This window comes from Pristiophorus japonicus, chromosome 5 (genome assembly GCF_044704955.1).
Source record: "Pristiophorus japonicus isolate sPriJap1 chromosome 5, sPriJap1.hap1, whole genome shotgun sequence".
NCBI classification, from domain to species: domain Eukaryota; kingdom Metazoa; phylum Chordata; class Chondrichthyes; family Pristiophoridae; genus Pristiophorus; species Pristiophorus japonicus.
This window is the reverse complement of record NC_091981.1, coordinates 49,094,433-49,106,569: the sequence shown is the minus strand read 5'-3', so window position 1 is coordinate 49,106,569 and position 12,137 is coordinate 49,094,433. Positions and strand designations below refer to the sequence as shown.

Below are 12,137 nucleotides of genomic sequence, written 5' to 3'. Positions count from 1 at the left end.
AACAGTTAATTCAGAGATCATGGTCCAGAACATAAAGAAGGGTAACTTTGAAGGTATGAGGCATGAATTGGCTAGGATTGATTGACGAATGATACTTGAGGGGTTGACTGTGGATGGGTAATGGCAGACATTTAGAGACCGCATGGATGAACTACAACAATTGTACATTCCTGTCTGGCATAAAAATAAAAAAGCAAAGGTGGCTCAACCGTGGCTATCAAGGGAAATCAGGGATAGTATTAAAGCCAAGGTCGTGGCATGCAAATTGGCCAGAAATAGCAGCGAACCCCGGAGACTGGGAGAAATTTAGAACTCAGCAGAGGAGGACAAAGGGTTTGATTAGGGCAGGGAAAATGGAGTACGAGAAGAAGCTTGCAGGGAACATTAAGATGGATTGTAAAAGTTTCTATAGATATGTAAAGAGAAAAAGGTTAGTAAAGACAAATGTAGGTCCCCTGCAGTCAGAATCAGGGGAAGTCATAACAGGGAACAAAGAAAAGGCGGACCAATTGAACAAGTGCTTTGGTTCGGTATTCACTAAGGAGGACACTAACAACATTCCGGATATAAGAAGGGTCAGAGGGTCTAGTAAGGAGGAGGAACTGAGGGAAATCCTTATTAGTCAGGAAACTGTGTTGGGGAAATTAATGGGATTGAAGGCCGATAAATCTCCAGGGCCTGATGGACTGCATCCCAGAGTACTTAAGGAGGTGGCCTTGGAAATAGCGGATGCATTGATAGTCATTTTCCAACATTCCATTGACTCTGGATCAGTTCCTATCGAGTGGAGGGTAGCCAATGTAACCCCACTTTTTAAAAAAGGAGGGAGAGAGAAAACAGGGAATTATAGACTGGTCAGCCTGACATCGGTAGTGGGTAAGATGATGGAATCAATTATTAAGGATGTCATAGCAGCGCATTTGGAAAGAGGTGACATGATAGGTCCAAGTCAGCATGGATTTGTGAAAGGGAAATCATGCTTGACAAATCTTCTGGAATTTTTTGAGGTTGTTTCCAGTAGAGTGGACAAGGGAGAACCATTTGATGTGGTATATTTGGACTTTCAGAAGGCTTTCGACAAGGTTCCACACAAGAGATTAATGTGCAAAGTTAAAGCACATGGGATTGGGGGTAGTGTGCTGACATGGATTGAGAAATGGTTGTCAGACAGGAAGCAAAGAGTAGGAGTAAATGGGTACTTTTCAGAATGGCAGGCGGTGACTAATGGGGTACCGCAAGGTTCTGTGCTGGGGCCCCAGCTGTTTACACTGTATATTAATGATTTAGACGAGGGGATTAAATGTAGTATCTCCAAATTTGCGGATGACACTAAGTTAGGTGGCAGTGTGAGCTGCGAGGAGGATGCTATGAGGCTGCAGAGCGACTTGGATAGGTTAGGTGAGTGGGCAAATGCATGGCAGATGAAGTATAATGTGGATAAATGTAAGGTTGTCCACTTTGGTGGTAAAAACAGAGAGACAGACTATTATCTGAATGGTGACAGATTAGGAAAAGGGGAGGTGCAACGAGACCTGGGTGTCATGGTACATCAGTCATTGAAGGTTGGCATGCAGGTACAGCAGGCGGTTAAGAAAGCAAATGGCATGTTGGCCTTCATAGCGAGGGGATTTGAGTCCAGGGGCAGGGAGGTGTTGCTACAGTTGTACAGGGCCTCGGTGAGGCCACACCTGGAGTATTGTGTACAGTTTTGGTCTCCTAACCTGAGGAAGGACATTCTTGTTATTGAGGGAGTGCAGCGAAGGTTCACCAGACTGATTCCCGGGATGGCGGGACTGACCTATCAAGAAAGACTGGATCAACTGGGCTTGTATTCACTGGAGTTCAGAAGAATGAGAGGGGACCTCATAGAAACGTTTAAAATCCTGACGGGTTTAGACAGGTTAGATGCAGGAAGAATGTTCACAATGTTGGGGAAGTCCAGAACCAGGGGTCACAGTCTAAGGATAAGGGGTAAGCCATTTAGGACCGAGATGAGGAGAAACTTTTTCACCCAGAGAGTGGTGAACCTGTGGAATTCTCTACCACAGAAAGTTGTTGAGGCCAATTCACTAAATATATTCAAAAAGGAGTTAGATGTAGTCCTTACTACTCGGGGGATCAAGGAGTATGGCGAGAAAGCAGGAATGGGGTACTGAAGTTGCACGTTCAGCCATGAACTCATTGAATGGCGGTGTAGAAGGGCTGAATGGCCTACTCCTGCACTTATTTTCTATGTTTCAATGTTTCTATGTCTTTCCTGGTCTGATGCAAAAAAATACCTCAACTAATCTGAAGGCAATTTATTCGATCTTGTTTCCATCTTCAAAAGGAACAGAGGGACCTTGGAAAAAAAGAAAGAAAGACTTGCATTTATATTACACCTTTCATAATCTCAGGACGTCCCAAAGCACTTTACAGCCAATGAAGTACTTTTGAAGTGTAGTCACATGTCATAAAGTCCTTTTTAATGTATAAATTTCTCCTCCACCAATTTCAAGAAACAGTAGGACAACTGAGCCGCAGCATGCAAGCACCAGTTGAGCAAGTGGATTATAATGATGCAATGAAACTTCTGCTGAAAGGAGGACATGCCTGGAGTCAAGACATTGAGAGGAGTGAAAAAACAAAGAAAGAACATGCATTTATATAGCGCCTTTCATGACTTCAGGACCTCTAAAAGCCCTTTACAGCCAATGAAGTACTATTGAAGTGTAGTCACTGTTGTAATGTAGGAAACATGGCAGCTAATTTGCGCACAGCAAGATCCCACAAACAGCAATGAGATAATGACCAGATTATCTGTTTTAGTGATATTGATTTTAGTGATGTAGGAAGGACATGAAGTTTATATTATTTAAAACGTAAAAAATATATAGAAAGCTAGTTTAAGCTATATTGGGGGAGGGGGGTGGGGGGAAGATTAAAACAGAAAAAAGCTACAGTATAGAAAACCCCATAAGACAAGACAATAATATCGTCAGAATATTTTGGCACCAGACTGGCAATTTCACTCAACAAGGGTAGTTGGTAATAGGAAGTGAAAACATTCATTCTTGTAAACTTCAAGTTTATGGAGGGTGGAAAATGGGAGGGCGGCCAAAAGAGCATTGGAATAGCCAAGTCTAGAGGTAACAAAGGCATGGATGAGGGTTTCAGCAGCAGAGGAGCAGTGGCAGGGTCAGAGACTGGCGATGTTACGACGCTGGAAGTAGGTAGCTCATCTCTGGATCAAATAGGTTGTGAGTAGTTTGGTTCAACCTCAGAGCCAGGGAGAGGGATGGAGTCAGGAGCTTGGGAACAGAGATTATAGTGAGGATCGAAGACAATGGGTAAGTCTCTAATATTTAGTTGGAGGAAATTCTGCCTCATCCATTGCTGGGTGTCGAACACACACAGAATTGTTTGCTCCAGAAACTAAATCTACCCAATCCCCTCTTCCAAAGAGATGATAGTCCCTGTGCTATGCAGTGAACTTATATTATACAGAAACTCAAAACAATTTAAAAAAATGCTTTCGTTTGTAAAGTTTTATTTGCCAGATATATAGGAGACAAATGCTGGTTGGTCCTGTAGCTGGTATCAATGGATATGCAGATCGCAAGCAGGACGGGGGCGAGACAGATACATGAACACCTCCTACGTGCCCATCTCACTGAGCTCAAGTGTGGAGGCAGCTTGGTAACCCGCCCCCTTGCAGAGTTGGCGCAGGCGCGTTGCCGCTCGGAGCTCGAGGGTAAGTGACTGGTGTCCAGGTTGTGGGGCACTCGCGGGAATGGCAATGCACTGACAGCGAGAGGCGAGGAAGAGGAGGAGGACAGCACCGGATCGGAAAGACACACGCACACACACAAAAAAAAACTACCAGCAAGTCACGTCTTGGGGGCAGGTAAAAAAAATGCAAAAAAGTAAAGAGAGGCTAGAAAAGGGCCGCGATGCGAGTCGCTGGCTTGGTGGCAGGGATTGCTCCTTCTCCCCGGGCTTGGTCTGCGGTGATTGAAGAGCTGGCCGCGCCGGGCTGGGCTACAGGACATCGATGGGGTTCGCTGGCTGACATGGGCACCGAGCAGCTCTGTCCGGACCCCCTACATTCACACCCCGAGAAATGTTACAATTGTTGCTTTTAGAACTTCTTTAGCTACAATGGAAATTTGGTTTAAGAAATATATATATCTCAGATCGAGGGATCTTTATTAGTGACACTATATTTATGTTGAGTTCTACACTTTTGTTTGTGATTTGTATACACATATATATATAAATACAATATAGAGGTGGCCGTAAGGTGGAATCTGTGGTGCCGAAAGATTTTAGAAGCAACTAAGAACAAACTAAAAGGTGAAATAATATGAATTTGTTTTTAGTGTGCTGGTGGGATCCATGGAGAACTGTAGCTGGATTGGGTTTGAAAGGCATGTTTACAGGTCGCTGGTTAGATTTCTGGCTATCTCCAGACATCACTTGTTCCGTGGTGTCGAGGATTTCAGCACCTTGGAGAGTTAGCTTGGTACGTTTGAGTTCGTTTATAATACAATCGATTGTAGTAGAAGACATCGGCGTCGTTAAGACTGCACAGCTGGTGTACAAAATATAGAGCAAAAGTGTAGCTGTAGTGGGAAAATAGTGACCAGACATTTTCATTCATTATGCATGTTCTGCCGATCACTTATGGTGCTGAGCAACTGAGCCTAAAGAAGCCATTTAAGTAGAGACTGCTGTGGATACTTTGGAAATACAGTTTACATATGATGATCAAGGGAAGTCCGGGGCTGTTGTATGCACTTTGGTGAAAGTTTAAGGTCTCAACTAGTCAAATATTTATAAGTTAACCTATAATGTAAAAGTTAGTCAAGCTTAAATGTTGCAATTCAAATTACCACGTGCTGTAACCTTAGCTACAGTATACAATGTTTGTGGTGTGGGCATGGTGGAGAAATATTGTTTACATTTCGTTAGGCATGCTATTATATGTTTTAAGGAATTGAGAACAATGTATGATGTGGCCTGCAATATATATCTCCAATGTAAGACTGACCGTATCTCACAACAATGAGATAGCTGGGGAGCAGTGCTTATGAAGAATGTTATATTGTACTGTTAACCATGTCATAGCCTATGAAATCTATTGCAAGAGGTCAACAGTGTTATGATTTAAAAATGACAGCTGTTGCAGTTAGTTACCAGTCCCTTTAATATATGAATATGTCCCAAAGTGCTGCAGACATGTGACCACCTGACAGTCATGATAGAAAGGTTTGGGGAGTGATTGAAAGAATAAAAGGTAGGCTTAGAGGAGGCTTTTAAAGAAGATGGAAAGTGAAGTGGAGGGGCGTAGGGAGAGTTCCAGAGTGTGGGGCCAAGGTGACTGAAGCTGAAACAAGGAGGAAGGAGGGATGCAAAGCAAGCCATAGTCAGAAGAGTCAAGGAGGTTGAAAGCTTTGGAGCACATTTCAGAGATAGGTATGATCAAGGATTTTGAATTCGATGTGTTGGGGGATGAGGAAAAATGGTGATTGATAAGGGCACATATGATAGGATGCAGACAACGGAGCATTCGATGTGTTCCAGTTCATAAAGGATTAAACTGGGGCCAATGGCAAAGAAAGCAGAGTAATTAAGCCTGGAGGTGATGAAGGTGTGGATGAGGTATGGTCAGATGGATGTATTACTGCAAAGGTGGAAAGAGATGGTCTTGGTGGTGGGGTTTGAAGCTCAACTCAGGTTCAAACAGGACAGCAAGGTTGTGTCTCTGTTAGGTTCAGCATGAAGGGAGTGGCCAGGGAATGGGATGGAAACAGGAGCTAGTTCACAGAGATTTTTAGCAGAAGCCAAACAGACTTCAGTCTTGCTTTCATTAAGCTAAAGAAAGTTTTTGCTCATCCATTACTTGCCATCTGATAGGAACAATAATGGTTTTGAAGTAAAGGACTGCTGCAGAGAGGTAGAGCTGGTGTTACCAGTATACAAGTGAATGTTGATCCTACATCCACAATCTATGTCAACTAGAACACCCTCAGGCAACCAGCAATGTAACACCAGCTACTAGTATTGCCCATTATTTTAAAACAAATTTAAACTATAGTAATGGTGGCAGCATGATGATGCCTTGTTTTGAAGGTCCAATATGTGGTACCACTAAACACTAAGATAACTATGCTCCTCATATACTGAGTTCCCAGTATCAGCTGTATTGGTGCATAAAGGTGGTAAGGAGAGGCCAGACATTTCCAGATAGACAGTTATGGAAAACTGGAAGCATGGCCATCACAGACCATTCCGACGTACATTCTAGTGACTGGCTACAAGGCAGTACTGGTAAAACTGTTGCAGTCTGATTCCTTGTCCAAGGATAGTGCGGTTTCTTCATGAAAGGAAAACAAGATAAATCAAAAATTGCAATTTATTACAATACAACATTTATTTAAAAGCAAAATGTAATTTGTTACTGATGATATTTTATTATGGTAAATGATAAACAATCTGCTTCAACTATTTATTTGGGGATCTAATACATTTTGCTCAAGTGATTTAGTTATTTTATTATAAGTGGGTAATTATCAATGGATATATGCTTGGCCAGATCAACACTTTTTACAACCAATGCATTACTTTTAGAATGGAGTCACTATTACTATGTAGAAAAACATGGCAACCAATATGCACATAGTATGGTCACAAAAAGAATAAATAATCTGTTTTAATAGTATTTGTTAAAGATGGAATGTTAGCCAGGACACCAAAAGAACCCTTTACTCTTCTTCAAATAATGCCATGGATCTTTTAAGTTCACCTAAATAGGCAGATAGCCAAAAGACAGCACTTACACAATGCAGCACTCCTTCAGTACCACACCAAAGTGTCAGCCTAAATTATATGCTCAGTTCACAGTGAGGCTTGAATCCACAATCTTCTTACCCAGATGCAAAAGTGATGCTGTTGAGCTCCTGACATTCAGTTATAGATATTTTGTACATTGCAATATCAAGTTTATCATACAACCAACAGCCTGAACTGTAACAACATTTATCAATAATACCTATGTATAAAAGGAGGAATATAAGAACAGGAGTAGGTCCATTCAGCCCCTCAAACCTGTTCCGCCATTCAATTTGAACATGGCTGATCTGCATCTTAACTCCATCTACCTGCCTTGGTTTCATAACTCTTAATACCCTTGCTGAACAAAAATCTATCAGTCTCAATATTGACATTTTCAATTGACCTAGCCTCAACAGCTTTTTGGGGGAGAGAGTGCCAGATTTCCACCAGCCTTTGTGTGATGAAGTGCTTCCTGACAGCACCCCTGAATGGCCTAGTTTTAAGATTATACCCCCTTGTACTGGACTCCCCCATCACAGGAAATAGTTTCTATCTACCCTATCATCTTCTTTAATCATCTTAAAGAATAGTAAATACAATTGAATAGAATCCAACATTTATTTCCAAGACTGAAGAGGAGGATATGTGAATGTTATTGATCTGCTTTCCTTGTGAGCTGGAATAATTACGTATGACTGGGTTGTCTAGAGTAATAACACATGATTGTTCCACCATTTGTCATGCATCTGAATTCAGCTTGGACTGATGGAGATAAAGTCTCCTCTCTCTGCTACCTATAACAGATGCTGTGCCAAAAGGAAGAAAGATTAGTAGAAGTGATCAAATGATTGAAATTTAATGAGTCTTAAAAAGAGAGGGAGATGGAGACTGAGAGAATTTACTGCTTGCTCACTATTCGCTATAACAGCGTCTAAACTTGGAAAGAGAGAGATGTAGGACAACCCTCTGTGTGAGCATCATTTATTTTTCATTATATAGGCTAAAAGGCCAAATTGTCCAAATTGGGTTGCAATAAACCAACTGGTCAAACATCAATTAGTTTGGATTTGCCATTCATTCCCATGTATGAACACAATTACTTGCCATTCAGGCCAAGTATTCATACACAGAAAACTATTTTCATCACCAAGCAGATTAAAAACACATTAAATATGCAGTAGGCCTTTTGTTTCAAAATTAATAGTAATTGGAATTGAGTTATAGATCTGAACCTTAGCTTTCACAATATCCTCCATCTGGCCTTACACCAAAGTAAAACCTTTGTTACATATCCTGAATTAGATTGCAATTTATTTTCATATAGTGCCACATATTCTGCTTCTTTATTCCCGTAAAATAATAACAGGAAAACTTTGTAAGTAAATCTATAATGTGAGGATCTATCGCCATGAGAAACAACAGATTGTCCATGGCCTATTTGTTGCTAGGATAACTTACTTGATTACTTCCTGCAGATACAAATTAAATGGTTGAGAGATAGAGTTAAAACAAATAATTATTTATTCACAAGTCAATAAACTTCTTGATGGCAAATTACCATGAATCAAAGTACTCATTGCAAGTTGAATATACTTAACTCTAATTTTCTTCTCATAAACATGTAGATAACATTTATGGCTGTCTTTGTTACAAGAGGAATAACTAAGAACTATATCGGTCTGCTTTATTTCATAAACAACAGTAGTTTATGGCTTATCTGGAAATGTTGTGTTACTGTTGTAGAATTTGACCAGCTAAATGTAACTTCAGATTGGATGAGTAGACGTATTGGGTCACCTGCTTGTTGATCGAACTGCAGTTCTTTGTGATTTACAGATTGGAATGCAGCTGTAAAGGATGAGTTTGTGTGCTGAGATCTGCCGGTCAGAGAACTCTAACTACCATGCAGATGGATTACACCAACGCTATGGAGTCCGATCGTATCTGCACCAGTTCTATGAAGACTGTACGGCATCCATCTGGGAACACGAGGATGATTTTCAGATTAAGAGATCCCCAAGCAGGTGGAGCTCTATTCTCTGGAAGGTATGCATAATATTGTTCTCAATAATATTTAATCAATTTTTAAACTCATTGGCTCAGAAATTAGTGGAAGATAATGGTGAGTTCAGGGTGCCCGCCATTATTAGTGCATCAAAACACCAGCAATTTGCGAAGAAGGGATACGCCATGAATTCTGATTCACGACAAATTGCTGGACAGTTTCCACCATTAACCTCACCAAAACCAAAAATATTACCAGCTCGCTGTAAACCTCCCAATTATGTGTCATGAAATTGCTGGATTTGCACCGCTAATATGAATTAATCTCTCTGCAGCCATTTAGGGCTGGTAATTAATGCCATAAGGACCTTCTAAATGATGTGATTTATGGTATACTCAATCTTGGAGGCCCAGAAAGGGAACAATGAAACTGTGGAGTTTCACTCCTGCAGGTAGTAAATTGTTCCAAGAGCTTTTTAAATTTTAAATTAAATTTTTTTCTTATTTTTGCTTTTTGTCTCTTTTTTGCTCTGTTTCTTTCCCTCTTTATTTCTCTTTCTATAACTAAATGACTCGAATTTACCCTATTTCCATCTCTATCGTTTGTTGTTGCTTTATCTATCCTTAAATTTAATTGGTTAAGGAGATAGGCCATTGGACTGACGTTCAAGAGGTCCCAGATGCCCTGTTGACATCATAGCATCGTTATCAATTCACATTTCCAGCAACATGTGGTGAAAAAATAGTACAATCTGAAGGGTGAGGTAAGAAACCCAATTCACGGCGCTCTCCACGAGATGTGCCACTCCAGCAATTTCTAGACCAACAGGATTATTTGTATATTAAAAATATTAAATACATGTGCACTTTCTGTTTGCAAACCTTTACTTCTAGTTGTCACGTTTTTGTAATACATTTGTGTCATCTTTTTTCCTTGTGTAATTATGTCCTCCTACCAGTGGTGGCACTGTAGTGCCTTCATTTCTCGTTTCCAAGATCCTCAGTCTGTATTGCAGAGAAATTCTGTAACTCCAACCAACTCGTATTTCTCTGCTTTCCAAATAGTCATAAGTTTTGCTATTTAACAATAACTAATGATATAAAATCAAATTTTTGTATAAAAAATAAAGACAGAATGTATGACGTTAAAATGGGGACTTAGTTATGTCTGTAGAATCGTATTACCCCAGTCAGATAATGATCAAGAGCTCAAGTGTCCAGGCATGTCTAACTACCCATGTGTAGGCATTTTAATAATAATTTAAGCAACTGGTGCCTGGATTTTGTGAATAAGCATCAAATACATTGATGGTCTCGCCAGTGTATGCTGGAACTTTTGTAATATCTTTAGGATAGAAACCCCATGATCATAGTGCCACGATTCATGTCAGAACTTGTGTAATATTGTTGTGAGAAACAAAACTTGCAATGGGTTGTTTTCTTGAATAGAAACATAGAAACATAGAAAATAGGTGCAGGAGTAGGCCATTCAGCCCTTCGAGCCTGCACCACCATTCAATATGATCATGGCTGATCATGCAACTTTAGTACCCCATTCCTGCTTTCTCTCCATACCCCTTGATCCCTTTAGCCGTAAGGGCCACATCTAGCTCCCTTTTGAAAAATCTAACGAACTGGCCTCAACAACTTTCTGTGGTAGAGAATTCCACAGGTTCACAATTCTCATGAGTGAAGAAGTTTCTCCTCACCTCGGTCCTAAATGGCTTACCCCTTATCCTTAGACTGTGAACCCTGCTTCTGGACTTCCCCAACATCGGGAACATTCTTCCTGCATCTAACCTGTCCAATCCTGTCAGAATTTTATATGTTTCTGTGAGATCCTCTCTCATTCTTCTAAATTCCAGTGAATATAAGCCTAGTCGATCCAGTCTTTCTTCATATGTCAGTCCTGCCATCCCGGGAATCAGTCTGGTGAACCTTGGCTGCACTCCCTCAATAGCAAGAATGTCCTTCCTCAGATTAGGAGACCAAAACTGTACACAATATTCAAGGTGTGGCCTCACCAAGGCCCTGCACAACTGCAGTAAGACCTCCCTGCTCCTATATACAAATCCTCTCGCTATGAAGGCCAACATGCCATTTGCCTTCTTCACCGCCTGCTGTACCTGCATGCCAACTTTCAATGACTGATGTACCATGACACCCAGGTCTCGTTGTAATTTATTTCCAAAGGTAATAACGCATTAAAGCACCACATGTTTAATTTACATTTGAGCATTACCCAATAAAGATTTAAATTAGCACAATCTCATGAATACAAAAGAGGCCTTGTAGTGAAAAATAGGTCAGTCTGCCCTTTTAAGCCAGATTCAAAATGTTAATTGACACAGAGTTATGACTGCAAAGTACTTCACTTAACATGCCGTAATTTTGTGCTTGTGATTGTGAAATTGGCACCATTTTTTGATGTTTTAACTGCAAACTGTCTTGCTCTATTGACGTTTTAAAAATCGTGTAACATAAATCAGTGCTGTATAGTGTTTTGTGATTATGATTTTATAGGTTGGACTCATGGCTGGGACTGCCATACTTCTCATAGGATTGGTAGTGATTGCAGCTGGCTACCTAGTGCCACCAAAAATTGAAGCATTTGGAGAGGAGGAGGAGAATTTTCTGGTAGTGGATGGTCATGCCGTTCAGTTCAACGTGGCATTGGACATCTGTAAGCTGGCAGGGGCCATCCTCTTTTGCATCGGCGGGATGATAATGGCTACTTGCCTCCTGATGTCCGCCTTTGCCACGAGTTACTCCAAAGAGGAAAAATACCTTCAGCAGAAGTTTAAAGAGAGAATAGCGGAAGCCCAGGCTTCCATCCAGCCCGTCATTAAAGCACCAGCTCCAGGCGAAAATAAAATCCCCATCACTTTATCCAAAGTACAAAACGTGCAGCCCACATCCGAGACCTAAAGTGCAAATATTAAACGATGCATTGCCCATTGTAAATGAGCTATACCAGGACAAATCTTTTTAAATGTTTTATCATATTTTTATAGCGGTTTAGAGAGGCAGCATATGTGTTCAATTGCTAAATTTCAGATTCATGCCATTATTCAATAAGTGAATCACGTAAGAATCTCTTAGGTAAGATTCAGATTTGCATCTCAGTCATATATTCACCCTGTAATATGGACTGGATATATTTGTTACCCATAGAAAAACCACTGGCCAACATCAGAATACAGATACAATCTCTTGGAAGCTCCAAATTGCAGATAATTTTGTTTCCAAGTCTAATATGAAATGGCTTTTTGTGTATTTGAAGTGAATTAAAGTTTGAGAGTGATGACAGAACTAAA

The 12,137-nt window shown here is 40.6% G+C and overlaps 1 protein-coding gene across 1 annotated transcript; it reads left to right on the top strand.

Annotated features, from left to right (window-relative positions):
• Positions 1-3,763: 3,763 nt before the first annotated feature.
• Positions 3,764-11,794, top strand: nrsn1 (neurensin 1). Its single transcript, XM_070879854.1, has 3 exons — positions 3,764-3,886; positions 8,653-8,862; positions 11,344-11,794. The coding sequence occupies exons 2-3, from the start codon at positions 8,674-8,676 to the stop codon at positions 11,746-11,748; spliced, it is 594 nt and encodes a 197-aa protein (XP_070735955.1). The 5' UTR covers positions 3,764-3,886; positions 8,653-8,673; the 3' UTR covers positions 11,749-11,794.
• Positions 11,795-12,137: the final 343 nt, after the last annotated feature.

Excerpts from the sequence above, each read along its gene's own strand:
- nrsn1 (XM_070879854.1), top strand. The coding sequence starts at position 8,674 with ATGAGTTTGTGTGCTGAGATCTGCCGGTCAGAGAACTCTAACTACCAT. Across the intron at positions 8,863-11,343 it reads GGAGCTCTATTCTCTGGAAG|GTTGGACTCATGGCTGGGAC; the intron begins GTATGCATAATA and ends ATGATTTTATAG.